The sequence below is a fragment of the Natator depressus genome, chromosome 1 (assembly GCF_965152275.1).
Source record: "Natator depressus isolate rNatDep1 chromosome 1, rNatDep2.hap1, whole genome shotgun sequence".
NCBI lineage: Eukaryota > Metazoa > Chordata > Testudines > Cheloniidae > Natator > Natator depressus.
Window position 1 is genome coordinate 341761478 of NC_134234.1, and position 13330 is coordinate 341774807.

Sequence of the window (13330 nt, forward strand, 5' to 3'; positions counted from 1 at the left end):
CCAGAGGACATGCTTCCATGCTGATGACACTCATTAAAAAAAATGTGTTAATTAAATTTGTGACTGAACTCCTTGGGGGAAAATTGTATATCTCCTGCTCTGTTTTACTCGCATTCTGCCTTATATTTCATGTCATAGCAGTCTCGGATGATGACCCAGCACGTGTTTGTTTTAAGAACACTTTCGCTGCAGATCTGACAAAACGCAAAGAAGGTACCAATGTGAGATTTCTAAGGATAGGTACAGCACTCGACCTAAGGTTTAAGAATCTGAAGTACCGTCCAAAATCTGAGAGGGACGGGGTGTAGAGCATGCTTTGAAAAGTCTTAAAGAGCAACACTCCGATGCGGAAACTACAGAACAAGAACCACCAAAAAAGAAAATCAACCTTCTGCTGGTGGCATCTGACTCCAGATGATGAAAATGAACATGCGTCGGACTGTTCTGCTTTGGATCGTTATTGAGCAGAACCCGTCATCAGCATGGACACGTCTTCTGGAATGGTGGTTGAAGCATTAAGGAACATACAAATCTTTAGCGTATCTGGCATATAAATATCTTGCGACGACGGCTACAACAGTGCCATGCGAATGCCTGTTCTCACTTTCAGGTGATCTTGTAAATAAGAAGAGGGCAGCATTATATCCTGCAAATTGGAACCAAAGTTGTTTGTCTGAGCGATTGGGTGAAGTAGGACTGAGTGGACTTGTAGGCTCTAAAGTTTGATGTTGTTTTATTTTTGAATGCAGAGGTTTTTTGTACATAATTCTACACTTGTAAGTTCAACTTTCATGATAAAGAGATTGCACCTACAGTACTTGTATGAGGTGAATTGAAAAAATACTATTTATTTTGTTTTTTACAGTGCAAATATTTGTAATCAAAAATAAATATAAAGTGAGCGCTGTACACTTTGTATTCTGTGTTGTAACTGAAATCAATATATTTGAAAATGTAGAAAACATCCAAAAATATTTAAATAAATAGTATTCTATTACTGTTTAACAGCGCGATTAATTAAAAAAAAATAATCGCACGATTAATCGCAATTAATTTTTTTAAACGCTTGACAGCCCTAATTACTAGCTAAAAGCCTGGATCTACACAAGATCTAAGTTATTGTCTTTGTCAAAACTCTCAGTCACACGATGGGATGCCGGGGGATGTGCTGCATCAGAAACAGTATTTACATAAATTAACTTAAATTAAAGGGACTTCTTATGGGGAGGGGAAGGGAAGGAGACAGAGAGAGAGAGAGAAAGATTCAAGATACTTCATCTTGTGGGGTCTAACGATATCGTCCTGCAAGGTCACCTTCTTTCAGTCAGTTGTACGAGAGGTATTTCATTAATGGCAGAGGAATATTTAACTTGGCAATCTTCGCCAGCCCTTGCTGGCCGGTGGCTTTCCGCAGGCTAACTCTGCAGAGCTGCGACAAACTCAGGGGCGTTTCTGAAACGATAAAAAAAGATCAGCAGCGTCACTGTGCCAGCTCGGCAGAAGGCTCTTAATTCTGCCAAGCGTAGAACTCTTCACAGACCGACAAAGGTGCCGATTGTGTGGGTGCTCTGGGGCTGGAGCACCCATGGGAAAAAAAATAGCAGACGCTCAGCATCCACCAGCCACAGCTGTTCGGCGGTGCTGCTGATCACCTGATAGGCTGCACTGCCAAATAGCTGTTTGGCAGCTCAGGGAGCGGCTTGCGGGAGAGTGGAAACCAGTGAGCAGCGGGTGGGAGGGTGTCTTGGGGGGAGGGTGGAGTGGGAAGTTGTGGAGTGAGGGCAGAGCCTTGTGTGAGGGGGCGGGTGAGGGCGGGGCCTGGGAGAAGGGGCGGGGTGAGGGCAGGGCCTCAGGGCACAGCACCCCCAGGGAAAAGTAAAAGTCGGTGCCTATGGATGGAGGCCAAACTCAGCCGGCACAGCTCCCATCAAAGTCACGAGGCTGTTTCCGCTTACAACAGGCCTCGACGGGATCCGCAGAATTCACAGGATTCCAGATGGGCTTTGCACTGCACGGAAAAGCGGTGGTAACGGCTCAATTTCAAATCTCACTCACCACCATGCCCACACTCCCAGCCAGCAGTTCCTGCTCACCACACCCACAAACAATGCAATATCATTCCCTACTGCAGCACTCCGGGATCATTCAGCGGGTGGGTACCAGACCAGTGGCTCTTCTCTTTGTTGACTGCATGACAGTACTGCGTGGGGCTGGCTCTCAGAGGCACAGCTCAGCCGGGAGAAGTGGGAGGAACCTTTAGCCTGTTCTTTGAGACTGGATTCCAGGGAAAGAACCTTGAGGTGCTCGCTCCCTAGCAGGCTGTACCACTTCTTTGTAATCTTGTGGGAAGGTTGGGGATAATCGGCAAAATGCCGATTCCCTCTTGCTTAGGGTCACAAGCAAGAGAGAGAATAATATTAATGAGAGAGAGGTTAATCTGTTCCCTTTAAAGGTGGGCATGAGAGAATTCCATGTGGAGAGAGAATTCAAACAAACAAAGAATCAGATGCTGGATTTTAAATAAATCACAATTTTTCCATTTAGGTCTCTAATTTTTTATGTTAGAGGAGGTGCCTCCCAGGCCCCAATCCAGGTGTGTTTCAAACTGAAACAAACACAAACGCACACACTTCCTCTTCTTCCACTCTTCATAGTGCACACTCTTACACGCTTTAACCTATCCTCATGGGAAGCTCGGTGTGGGACAGCACCAGGTTCCCATGCAGAGATGAACAGTTTGGGACGGGTCACCAGACTCCTGGTCCAGAGGGGTCACGGAATTGACATGTGACGGCCACAGCAATGAAGAGGTGTGAACTCCTCCACTCAGTGTGAGCTGAGCACCAAAGGAACGCAGTAGGTTCACAGGCCAGAGGAAGAGCTAAGCAAAGCTCAAAAGCGTCTCCCTTCCACCAACAGAAGTTGGTCCAATAAAAGATATTACCTCACCCACCTTGTCTCCCAGCTAGAGGAAAGACTATTACGCAGGAGAACAGAATAAGAACATAGGAACAGCCATACTGGGTCAGACCAAAGGTCCACCTAGCCCAGTATCCTGTCTTCCGACAGAGGCTAGTGCCAGGTGTCCCAGAGGGAATGAACAGAACAGGTCATCATCAAGTGATCCATCCCGTCGCCCATTCCCAGCTTCTGGCAATCAGAGGCTAGGGACACCCTCCCTGCCCATCCTGGCTAATAGCCATTGATGGACCTATCCTCCATGAACTTATTTAGTTCTTTTTTTAACCCTGTTATAGGCTTCACCTTCACAACATCCTCTGGCAAGGAGTTCCACAGGTTGACTGTGCACTGTGTGAAGAAATACTTCCTTTTGCTTGTTTTAAACCTGCTGCCTATTCATTTCATTTGGTGACCCCTAGTTCTTGTGTTATGAGAAGGAGTCAATAACACTTCCTTATTTACTTTCTCCACAGCAGTCATGATTTTATAGACCCCAATCATATCCCCCCCTTAGTTGTCTCTTTTCCAAGCTGAAAAGTCCCAGTCTTAGTAATCTCTCCTCATATGGAAACTGTTCCATACCCCTAGTCATTTTTGTTGCCCTTTTCTGAACCTTTTCCAGTTCCATGAGGAACAAGCAGATTATGAGATGGGGAGAAAATGGCAGACGTAAGATGTATAGATTTTAAGGCAGGAAAGGACCATGATGATGACCCAGCCTGCGGAAGAGGAAATGAATTCTAGCACAGCTGAGGGAGATGGGACCGAGCCCCACTTACTTTCATAGTATTCCAAGCACTTAGCAGTCTGGCTGCTCCTACACGTGTAGTCGGATGGTTTCTTCCCTCGGTTGTCCTGGGCATAAATGTTTCCTCCAAATTCAACCAGCATCTCTACCAGATCCACATTTTTCACCTTGGCTGCATGGTGAAGGGCTGTCTCGTGAAGTTTAGCTGCATTCACATTTGCCCCTGGGAGCATAAACAAAATGAGTTTATTAAGGTCCCGATATAGCCACCTTTACTCTGGTTAAGTCGTCTCTTACCTGACCAAATTACCACTCAATTGGTGTAAAGCCTCTAAATGAGGTTCCACCAATCAGTTGAAAGACCAAGGGACTGTCTACACTATAGCGGCATAGCTATGGTGCCGAAGCTACAGTGGCATAACCCTGCAGTGTATGTCCTGTGGTGACAGAAGGGATTTTTCCATCGCTGTAGGAATTCCATTTCCCCAAGTGATGGTAGATCTGTCAACCTAGCTGGGGGTTAGGTCAGAGATAGCTACGGCACTCAGGGACATGGATTTTTCACACCCCTGAGCACCGTAGCTATTTTGACCTACGTTTTAAGTATAGACCAGGCTTGAGCCAGTAGTTAGAGTTAGCACCTCATGTATTTTAGCAGGCGTATGTTTTCCTTACATCGAGATTGTTAGCTGATATAGCTATGAAAACAAGCTTCAGAATGTAACCTATGCAGTGCTGCTGTCCTGAGTCTATACAGTCTGAAACCAGCTAGGAACTGCCCAGTTCTTCTCAATGGGTTGTTCAATCTGAAACTTACTGATGTCAGCGTTGTTAACTATTTAAGTGCTGGTCATTTTAACAGAAACATCTCGTTACCCTGGGATTTTGAGATCTGGAGATCTAGATGCCCTTCAGCATCCATCAACCGTTTACCGAATCTTGTTCGTTCTCATTTCTGCTAAGAAAGTGTGAACAGGTAAACTCAAGCCAGAAGGGTATCCTCACTCCCCCATCTCTTCCTGTTACCCTTTCTATTGAACTGATAGGTGGATACTGCGGGTCACATGAGTTCCTGACAAGGACGGACCCAAGACACAAAGTCCGAATCCATACCAAAACGTCAACAAAGTTCGGAGGTGCTTGGCTCTGGTGATTTGACTCAGAACTGGCTCTGGTTCCTACGGCCAGAGACCCTGGATGTGAAACTTGGAGCAGGCAATGTTACTTGAATATCCCCTGGCCGAATCCATCTCTGGTGTAACTCCAATCAAATCATACCAGGGACCTAATGTTTTGTTGTACATCAAACCCCAATATGTCTCTCTTTCCAGCTCTCCTCTATCTTCAACCTTAAAAAAAAAAAATTACCAATATTGATCCAACACCATTATTAAGAGTGCGTTGAAACATTATTCTAGGATGCTGGAATGGTTTGGTTATTAACAAAATAGGAACAGCTAAATGCCATTGAACTAAACAGGAGAGCTTATGACATGGATATTAATCTGCCTAAGCTGGAAGCCTTCCAAAAATGGCTAAATAGGTGCATTGCTTTGCCCAGAAGAAAAGCCCTTCTGTATATATTTATTTTGTCTGGCAGACACTCTGAGGACATAATCATGTCCATTTCAAGGGCTCCGTGAATTAATAAACTTCTTCTAAAATAACTTTTCTCTTCTGAGCCCAAGAACAGATACAAGAGGTGAGCGTTGCACAAACATCGCCACTAGGTACTGCGTACGCTGAAACCAACACCTCTGGTGTGCCGTACCGGCATTGAGCAGTAACTTCACACAATCCAGATGCTCCCGGGCACAGGCTACATGCAGGGGGGTTCCGAAGTGGCAATCGTGGGCCTCCAGGTTCGCGCCGACGTCTATCAGGAGCTGCACGCACGCCGAACTCCCTTTGAAAAGAGAACTGATCAGTGGGAAACAGCCTGGCTTTGAGGGGAACTTCCACGTGCTTTGTATCAGCTTGGCCTAAGGGTATGTGTGTGCTGCAGAAGCGAGCTTGAATCCAGCTAGCACAGTCACAGCACTGAAGACACCGCATGGATTGTAACCCAAGTATGTACCCAGGGTCTACACCAAGCTTGTACTATCGGTGCTGAAGCCCGCGTTGCGCTGTCTTCACTGGTACTGTTATCCACGCTGGCTGGATCTAAGCTAACCCGGGCAGGCTAGCCCATGCTGTGTAGACCTACCCTAAGAGTGTCATTAACATTTGGGACATTAAGCGCAAAGGCTTGGGTGTATTTTTCCCTGTTGGGCTACATCTAACGGACAGTGACACGGTCATCCATAGGAAGAGGTAGAAGCCCTGTTGCTCGAGTCCTTTGAAGCTAGACTCGACTAAACTTGGGCAGACTATGCTCCAAGGGGGATGGACTGAGTCATCTAACCGGGCTGAACCTTCATAAGAGTGCTCATGCCAAGGATTTCAAAAATCAGGAGCCTAACATTAGCTATTTAAGCACATGCCAGGCTTTCAAAAGTGCTAAGCACCTGACAGCTCCCACTGACCTCACAGTGGGAGACAACCCCTGCCTCTAACATCATACAATCCAACGGGACAGGCAAAGGGTGGGTGAAGGAAGTGTTATCGCACCCAACGTACAGAGGGGGAAAGTGAAGCACAGAGGAAATAAGAGACTTGGCCAAGGTCACACAGGGAGTCTATGCCAGATCTGGGAACTGATCGCTGGTCTTGAGTTCCAGTCCAGCACCTTCACTGGAAGATCAACCTTCCCTCGACTCAAATCTGATTTTGATGGGAGTGTAACAAACGGAGAGGTCATGGGGTGGGCCCAACGTAGGGACTTCTTCCGGGCTACATTAACAAATAATGGAAGTTGTTGTCCTACCTAGCTAGGATTTTCTATTGTGTCCATCACATGGTGTCCAACTGCCTTACACCTACAATTTCTTTATTTGCCCAGTCCTGCAGAGTTTTTCATTCCGACTTCAGCAGGATCTCTGCTGACACAATAGGCCTTAAAACCACACAACTAATCTTAACAAAAAGAGACGACAGGAGATACTTTCCAGCTGTTCCAGTCTGATGAACAACGGAATCTTACGGTTATTTCAGGCCCTTTGCAGCTGCCATGGGTGTGAGTGTGGATCTTGCGGGCTCACCATTCATGCAGGCTTCATGGAGAGGGGAAGCCGTGTAGAGCGGAGGATTCACCTTCGCTCCGTGGGACAGGAGCACTTTCACACATTCAATACTGCCCGACGCGCAAGCGTCACAGAGCGGAGTGCTGCCATCTATGTTCCTGGCATCTACCTAGAAGGCCAAAAGATAGTATTGACTCAGAGGCAGCTGTATGCCAGTGCTCGCTTGCCTAGGTCTTTAACACACACTCTCTAACCCTGCAAAAGGCAGGAACCAGCCGGTGGATATTGTCACCAACCTAGCTTGAGTATGGTCCCGTCACTTTAAAGTGAGCCAGGTCTTTTGTTCCTAGAACAGAGCTAAGGGAAGTACTAAAAGGAACATAGCAATAAAATACAAAACTTGCCAGAGAATCCACTCCAGTTGCTTTTCCTGCTGCTCCCTAGGCCACTTAGTGATCACTTTGGATAGCACGGCTGACGTGCACTGATCCAGAAGGGCAAGAGTCAACTGTGACTCTATAAGAACCTCACGTCCCACTGATTTCAGCGAAGGCTTGGCCCACAGCAAGGACAGCACAGCTAAAAATTTTCCCCTTCGGGGGACATAATGTCACTTATTGAATTGGATTTGTAGAAGGGTAATCAAGAGCAAAAGGCCAGGGGGGACAGGGAAGGAACCCTCGAATTTATTACAAACCTGGGCCCCTGCAGCAAGCAAGAGTTTCACACACTGTGTCTGACCACGCAGGCTCGCCTCATGCAAGGGGGTGATAGAGTCGTAAGTGACCAGGTTTACGCAGGCACCATTTGCTATCAGCTGCTGCAGCTGCAGGATCTCTCCCCTCCTGGCCGCTTCATGAACAGGTGTCCTATCAGCCCAGAAGCCTGGGGAGAAAGGAGAGAATGTGAATGATAGACTGTGGGCTGGAGACAACTCGCTTTATTGAGAGGAGAATGAGCATGGGCCAGTGGCTTGAATAAGAAACTAAGCGTTTGGGGGTTCTAGTCCCACCTCTGCTAATGACTCAGTGCATAGCCCTGGGTAAGTCACTTTCACTTCTGTGTGCTACCAGGACCCCATGTATAAAAGCTGGAATACTGGGGGGGGTTTCATTACTATTTGTCAAACGTGTTGCAATCCTTGTGTGAATGTGCTCTCTGACTACACAGTATTACGGTTATTAAAACGGTTGCTGTATGAAACAAAGGCAGCAGTGTCTCTGCCTAAGTGTATTTTGCTTATAGAGTTAGTGACAAACGCAGAACAGCCCTGGGCTCTTTCAATCTAGATGTGATGCCTTTTAACAGGACGCATTCTGCCTCCATTCAAATGGGGACGACACACCCCAAATCCTCGGAAAAGAAGCCAGTAGCATTAATTTGCGTTTTGTCTTCAGTCAGTTGCTGCTGTGTTTTCATGCAATTCTTCCTCCTCTCCAAGCATCGCCACATATGGCCCCTCCACAGATTACTGGTGCTAAGGGCAGAAGTAACCTGCATGGTGGAGCTGTGTGCATAAAAGCCACTACCAGGGCACCAAGAAGAACAACATGCTATAGGCCCCATGCTGAAATGCCCTTCCACACAGCCCCTGAGAAGCAAGCACTCCATGGTGCCAGGGGTGGGCAGGCAGGGTGAAGAGATTTAAGGTGAGGTGGTGACAAGCCTGCCTCGCAGGGGGTTCTAATGAGCGTGTATCAGGGTGCTCCAACCTTTTCAGGGACATGGGCCTCGAGCACAGTTGCACGGCACCTCGGCCGGCCACCAAACGGCACCCACCGCACAGCCTGACCTTGCACACCCCGTACACGTGAGGTCATGCCACACAGATGATGTCTGGTCTGCATGTTGCCCGTGGAGGTGCCCACATCACGGAAAAGGCTGGACCCTCCCTGTAAACTGTCCAGCTGTATCTGCTACTGGATTGAAGCGCCGCTGCTCAATGCAAAGCTGCAGAGTCATGAACGTTGCCGCAAAAAGCAGCAAATATGATGCATTTACACCGTGGGTGCATTGCTGCCCTAATCCTTAGCTCTTCTTTTCTGTTATTAAGGGTTTTGGTGTTTTCACAGCACACCTATACGCTGTAGTCTTTTGGGACCTCCATTTCCTCACCCCACTCGGAGGAAAGCTATTTTGTGTTTAATGGCAATAATCCTGATTTACATCGCTGTAAGTGAGAGGGGAACCTGGCCCAGGAGAGGGCACGCTGTTTGCTAAGGCGCAGCCCTCCCTGGCTAGCAGCAGGGCTGGAGGTGAGACGGGCCATTCCGGAGCCAAAGGAGAAAAGCACGCTGCCCGTGGCTGAAGGCCATTATTCTTGTGACACAGATAGGACCGTTCAGCTCCCGGAAAACCGAGCCTGCTCATTGTAGCCTTGTGTGCACAACTACACGGCAGCGCGGACGCTCCGAACGGTGCGGTGCAGCCGCTCAAGGCATCTGGCACCAGCGGGACCCGACCTGCGGCTGCCTGCCCACCCGAGTCCCTGCAGACCGCTGCTCCTAACCCACCAGGGCACCCCGGAGCAGGTGCATTGCGTCCGCTGCAGCGTGGGATACGCCCCAGCACCTGGGCGTACAGCGTCCTTCATTCTGCTGGGAATCGTCCTGCCCTGCAGGAGAGCGTGTCACGGGGGCAGGGGCTCTCCCCCCAACCCCCACAGGTCTTCTTGGGGCTCTGCAAATTCCTCCCGAGGCACCCCGGCCCTCTCTAGGGAGCAGAGCCCCTGGCCCCCCATGGCTCCCCTCCCTCCTTCCCCAGGGAGCAGGGCCTCTGCAAATCACTCCCCCCTGCCCCCCCAGAAGCAGGCACCCCACTCCTAGATAGCAGGGGCCACCCCGAATGGAAACAGGCGCTCCCCCCATCCTTCTGGGGAACAAGCCCCCTGCCCCCAAATCACCCTTTTCCCCTCCACTGGGAGAAGAGCCCCCCCCGAAAAAATCTCCCCCCTCGCTGGGTGCAGGACTCACTCACCGACCTCCCCCAGCCTGGAGCCGCTGGCTAGCGACCCTTCCATGGCTCGCGGCTGGCCCTGCCCCGAACTACAAGTCCCAGCAGCCCCTGCTCACTGAGGGGCGGGGGCTGATCCCCCCCCGGCTCGCGGACCCCGACCCCGACCACGGCGCTTGCGGCTCCGGCGCTGGGTGACACCCCCCCCCTCTGCTCAGCCTGCCTGCGTCAGAGCCGGGGGCGGGGCCAAAGGGCCGGCGCAAAGGCCTCTGGGACTTGTAGTTTTCTGGTGCTGCCCCCTGCCGCCGGCTGGCGGCCGGGCGCTTTGCACGGGATGCGGTGCTGGCCCCGCGCCCAGCTGCACACCTCCCTGCGGCGGCTTTCGGAGTAATGCACCATGCACGGGCGTCAGGGCATAGGTCCCTGCCGGGGAACCAATCCAAAACACTCACCGAGCCCTGCCTGCAGCACAGAGCCGGAAGCCAGGACTCCTGGGTTCTCTTTAATTATTATTATTATTTAAATCATTATTGTCGTTATCCGTGATTGGTGTTAGGGTGACAGCGGGAAGCCCCAGCTGCAGTCAGGGTCCCAGCATGGAAGGTGCTGCGGGCCCAGAGTTAGAGACAGCCACAGGCCCTACTTCCCACTGAAACCAATGGGAGTTACATGCCTAAATCTCTTTGAAGAGCTCCCTGTTTGATATTCAATTTGCACTGGCATGATTGTTTCATGTTCTCTGTGTATATAAATCTCCCCACTGTATTTTCCACCGAATGCATCCGATGAAGTGAGCTGTAGCTCACGAAAGCTTATGCTCAAATAAATTTGTTAGTTTCTAAGGTGCCACAAGTCCTCCTTTTCTTTTTGCAGATACAGACTAACACGGCTGTTACTCTGAATACAGTACACTATGTGGCTGGCAGTGGCAAAGCAGGCCCATGGTTGGTTGGTGTCTCTGTAGGAACATGGGTAAGGCAGTCTGGTTGCTCTGTTTGAGACCTGCAACCTGAACTCTGCATTTCCTGGGTAGCTAATGTTTGGAGGATAGTCTGTTAAACTCTAACTTTCTCACTAGGTAATATGCACTCAAATCGCTGCCACCTTCACAAAGTTCCTTTTCAGATGTAACGGCCACTTGGATTTAGTGGGTACTAATCCCTGCCATGTGACAATGTTCTTAATTAACCTTTTGTCATTCAGATCCGGGTCTGGGTCTGAGCATTTTTATGTCACCCTTTTATTACAGCCCATAACACTCTTGCTCTGCCCTGACTCATCCCCACCCCCAAATCACTGGAAAATTCAAGCAAGGAGTAAGGGAGTTAGAACATCAAATAAGAAAGAAAGAAAGAGACTAAAGTAGTTCAATCTCTGAAGTTAGTTGTTCTGTTGGGGGAAGGGGCCAGTGCAGGGTTTTTCCACATGGCTGCACTACCATATTGTTGCAACCTTTGACCTAGCTCTTCCCCCACCCCCACCTCACCTCCTCTCACCTCACCTTACATTTCGTGCTTTTGTTCCCTGGGTTTGTGTGTTATGTCTGAATTCAGACTGCAAGAGTCAGGGTGCACCTGTTTCCACCTTCCATCCACAGCAGGATAAAAGAGGACACTTTCCCTCAAGAGCCCTAGAAAAAAGAGGACCCTTTCAGAAAGAAATATAAAACCTATTGCTTCATCCTAGCTTTCCCACAGTGACCACTCAGAGCAAAATGCCCCCTCCCTTTGGGGAATGGAGAAAGAGAAACAGGGATCCTGTGTGGGTGTTGTACAGTTTGCAAGGTGCTCCACTTGCTGTGGTGATGATGGCAGGATACAAACACGGAGTGGACAGACGGTGGAATAGAGCTGGCTAGGAAAAGGACTAAAAACTGAGTTTTTGGAAACATTTTCATCCTGAGTCAGGATGAGAAGCCAAAACCTCAACATTTTTCACAGAATTGAAGTCCTGCAATCTTTTGTTTTGGAAACACCAAAACATTCCCAGAAGCAGGAATATTGCAATGTTTCCAGAATGAAACATACTTCTCAGGATCGCTGACTTCCCAGCTGCTCAGCTGGCAGCCTGCCACAGAACCAGGGAGCCTGATAGCTCCAGCAGCCTGGCAACGTGCCAGGTGGGCCTGGCAGTCCTGACCGCTCAGCAGCCTGGCTGGCGGGCCACCAAGAGGTGGGGGAACTGCAGAGTTGGGAACCATTTTCCAATGGACAAATCTGAATTTTCCACCAAACTGGCAATTCTCCCGTGGAAAAATTTTGACTTTGCAGAAAGTGAATTTTTCTGTCGGACAATTATTCTAAAGGAAAATTCCCCACCAGCTCTACTATGGACCTGCGGCGGCTCTCATATACGCTACCATGTTTCAGAGTAGCAGCCGTGTTAGTCTGTATCCACAAAAAGAAAAGGAGGACTTGTGGCACCTTAGAGACTAACCAATTTATTTGAGCATAAGCTTTCATGAGCTACAGCCCACTTCATCAGATGCATGCAATGGAAAATACAGTGGGGAGATTTTATATACACAGAGAACATGAAACAATGGGTGTTACCATACACACTGTAACGAGAGTGATGAGGTAAGGCTGTTACCAGCAGGAGAGAAAAAAAACCTTTTGTAGTGATAGTCAAGGTGGGCCATTTCCAGCAGTTGACAAGAATGTGTGAGGAACGGGAGAGTGGGAGGGGGCATAAACATGGGGAAATAGTTTTACTTTGTGTAATGACACATCCACTCCCAGTCTTTATTCAAGCCTAGTTTGATTTAAGGATATTTACTTGGTATATTTTTGACATGTGAAATTCACAGTTTATGGTTTCACAGTTATAAAACTTTAACTTTTTGGACATCAACATCTACTGTCATTAAATAGATAGTGTCTAAACCCCACCCCCTCTATTTTCTGGCCCTCCCATAAGTTCCCACAATTATGAAAATTTAAAGAAATAAAAATCTTTAAAAAAACCCAAAAACCTTAAAAATAAACATCAGTATTATCCATCAAAATGGGTCAGACCAATGGTCCAAAGCCAGGATAGTGGGCTAGATGGACCATTAGTCTGACCCAATGGGGCCTCCTCAGTAAAATGAGGATATTACCTATTTATGGTACCTGCCTCATGGAGGTATTTGAAAATCAGTGGACGGGTTGGGTTCCTTCATGGCAACTGGGGACTAGATCCTCTCAGGTGCTGAACAGCTTTGGATTGAGTCCTTCAAGCACAAGCATTTCTCACTGGAGGCTTCCATCTTGTGGGCCACAGTCGAAACTTTCATTTAAAAAAAATAATCTCTAGCCCAGTGGTTCTCAACCCATGGCCCGCAGGCCACCTGTGGCCCAATCAACCCACAGCTGGGGCCCATGTGACATCCTCAGGGCCATACAGGTACAGTAACTCCTCACTTAACATGGCAGTTCTGTTCCTGAAAAATCAACTGTAAGTGAAACGATGTGAAGCTAATCCAATTTCCCCATAAGAATTAATGTAAATGGGTGGAGGGGGAAGAGTTTAGGTTCCAGGGAAAATTTTTTTTTGGCAGACAAAA

The 13330-nt window shown here is 48.5% G+C and overlaps 1 protein-coding gene across 1 annotated transcript; it reads right to left on the reverse strand.

The window, feature by feature from the left end:
* Positions 1-945: 945 nt before the first annotated feature.
* Positions 946-9873, reverse strand: ASB13 (ankyrin repeat and SOCS box containing 13). Its single transcript, XM_074952981.1, has 6 exons — positions 9808-9873; positions 7529-7716; positions 6850-7000; positions 5481-5615; positions 3741-3932; positions 946-1452 (listed from the first exon to the last, which is right to left on the reverse strand). Exons 1-6 carry the CDS (start codon positions 9848-9850, stop codon positions 1325-1327), a joined length of 837 nt encoding a protein of 278 aa, XP_074809082.1. The 5' UTR covers positions 9851-9873; the 3' UTR covers positions 946-1324.
* Between the last annotated feature and the right edge of the window lie 3457 nt (positions 9874-13330).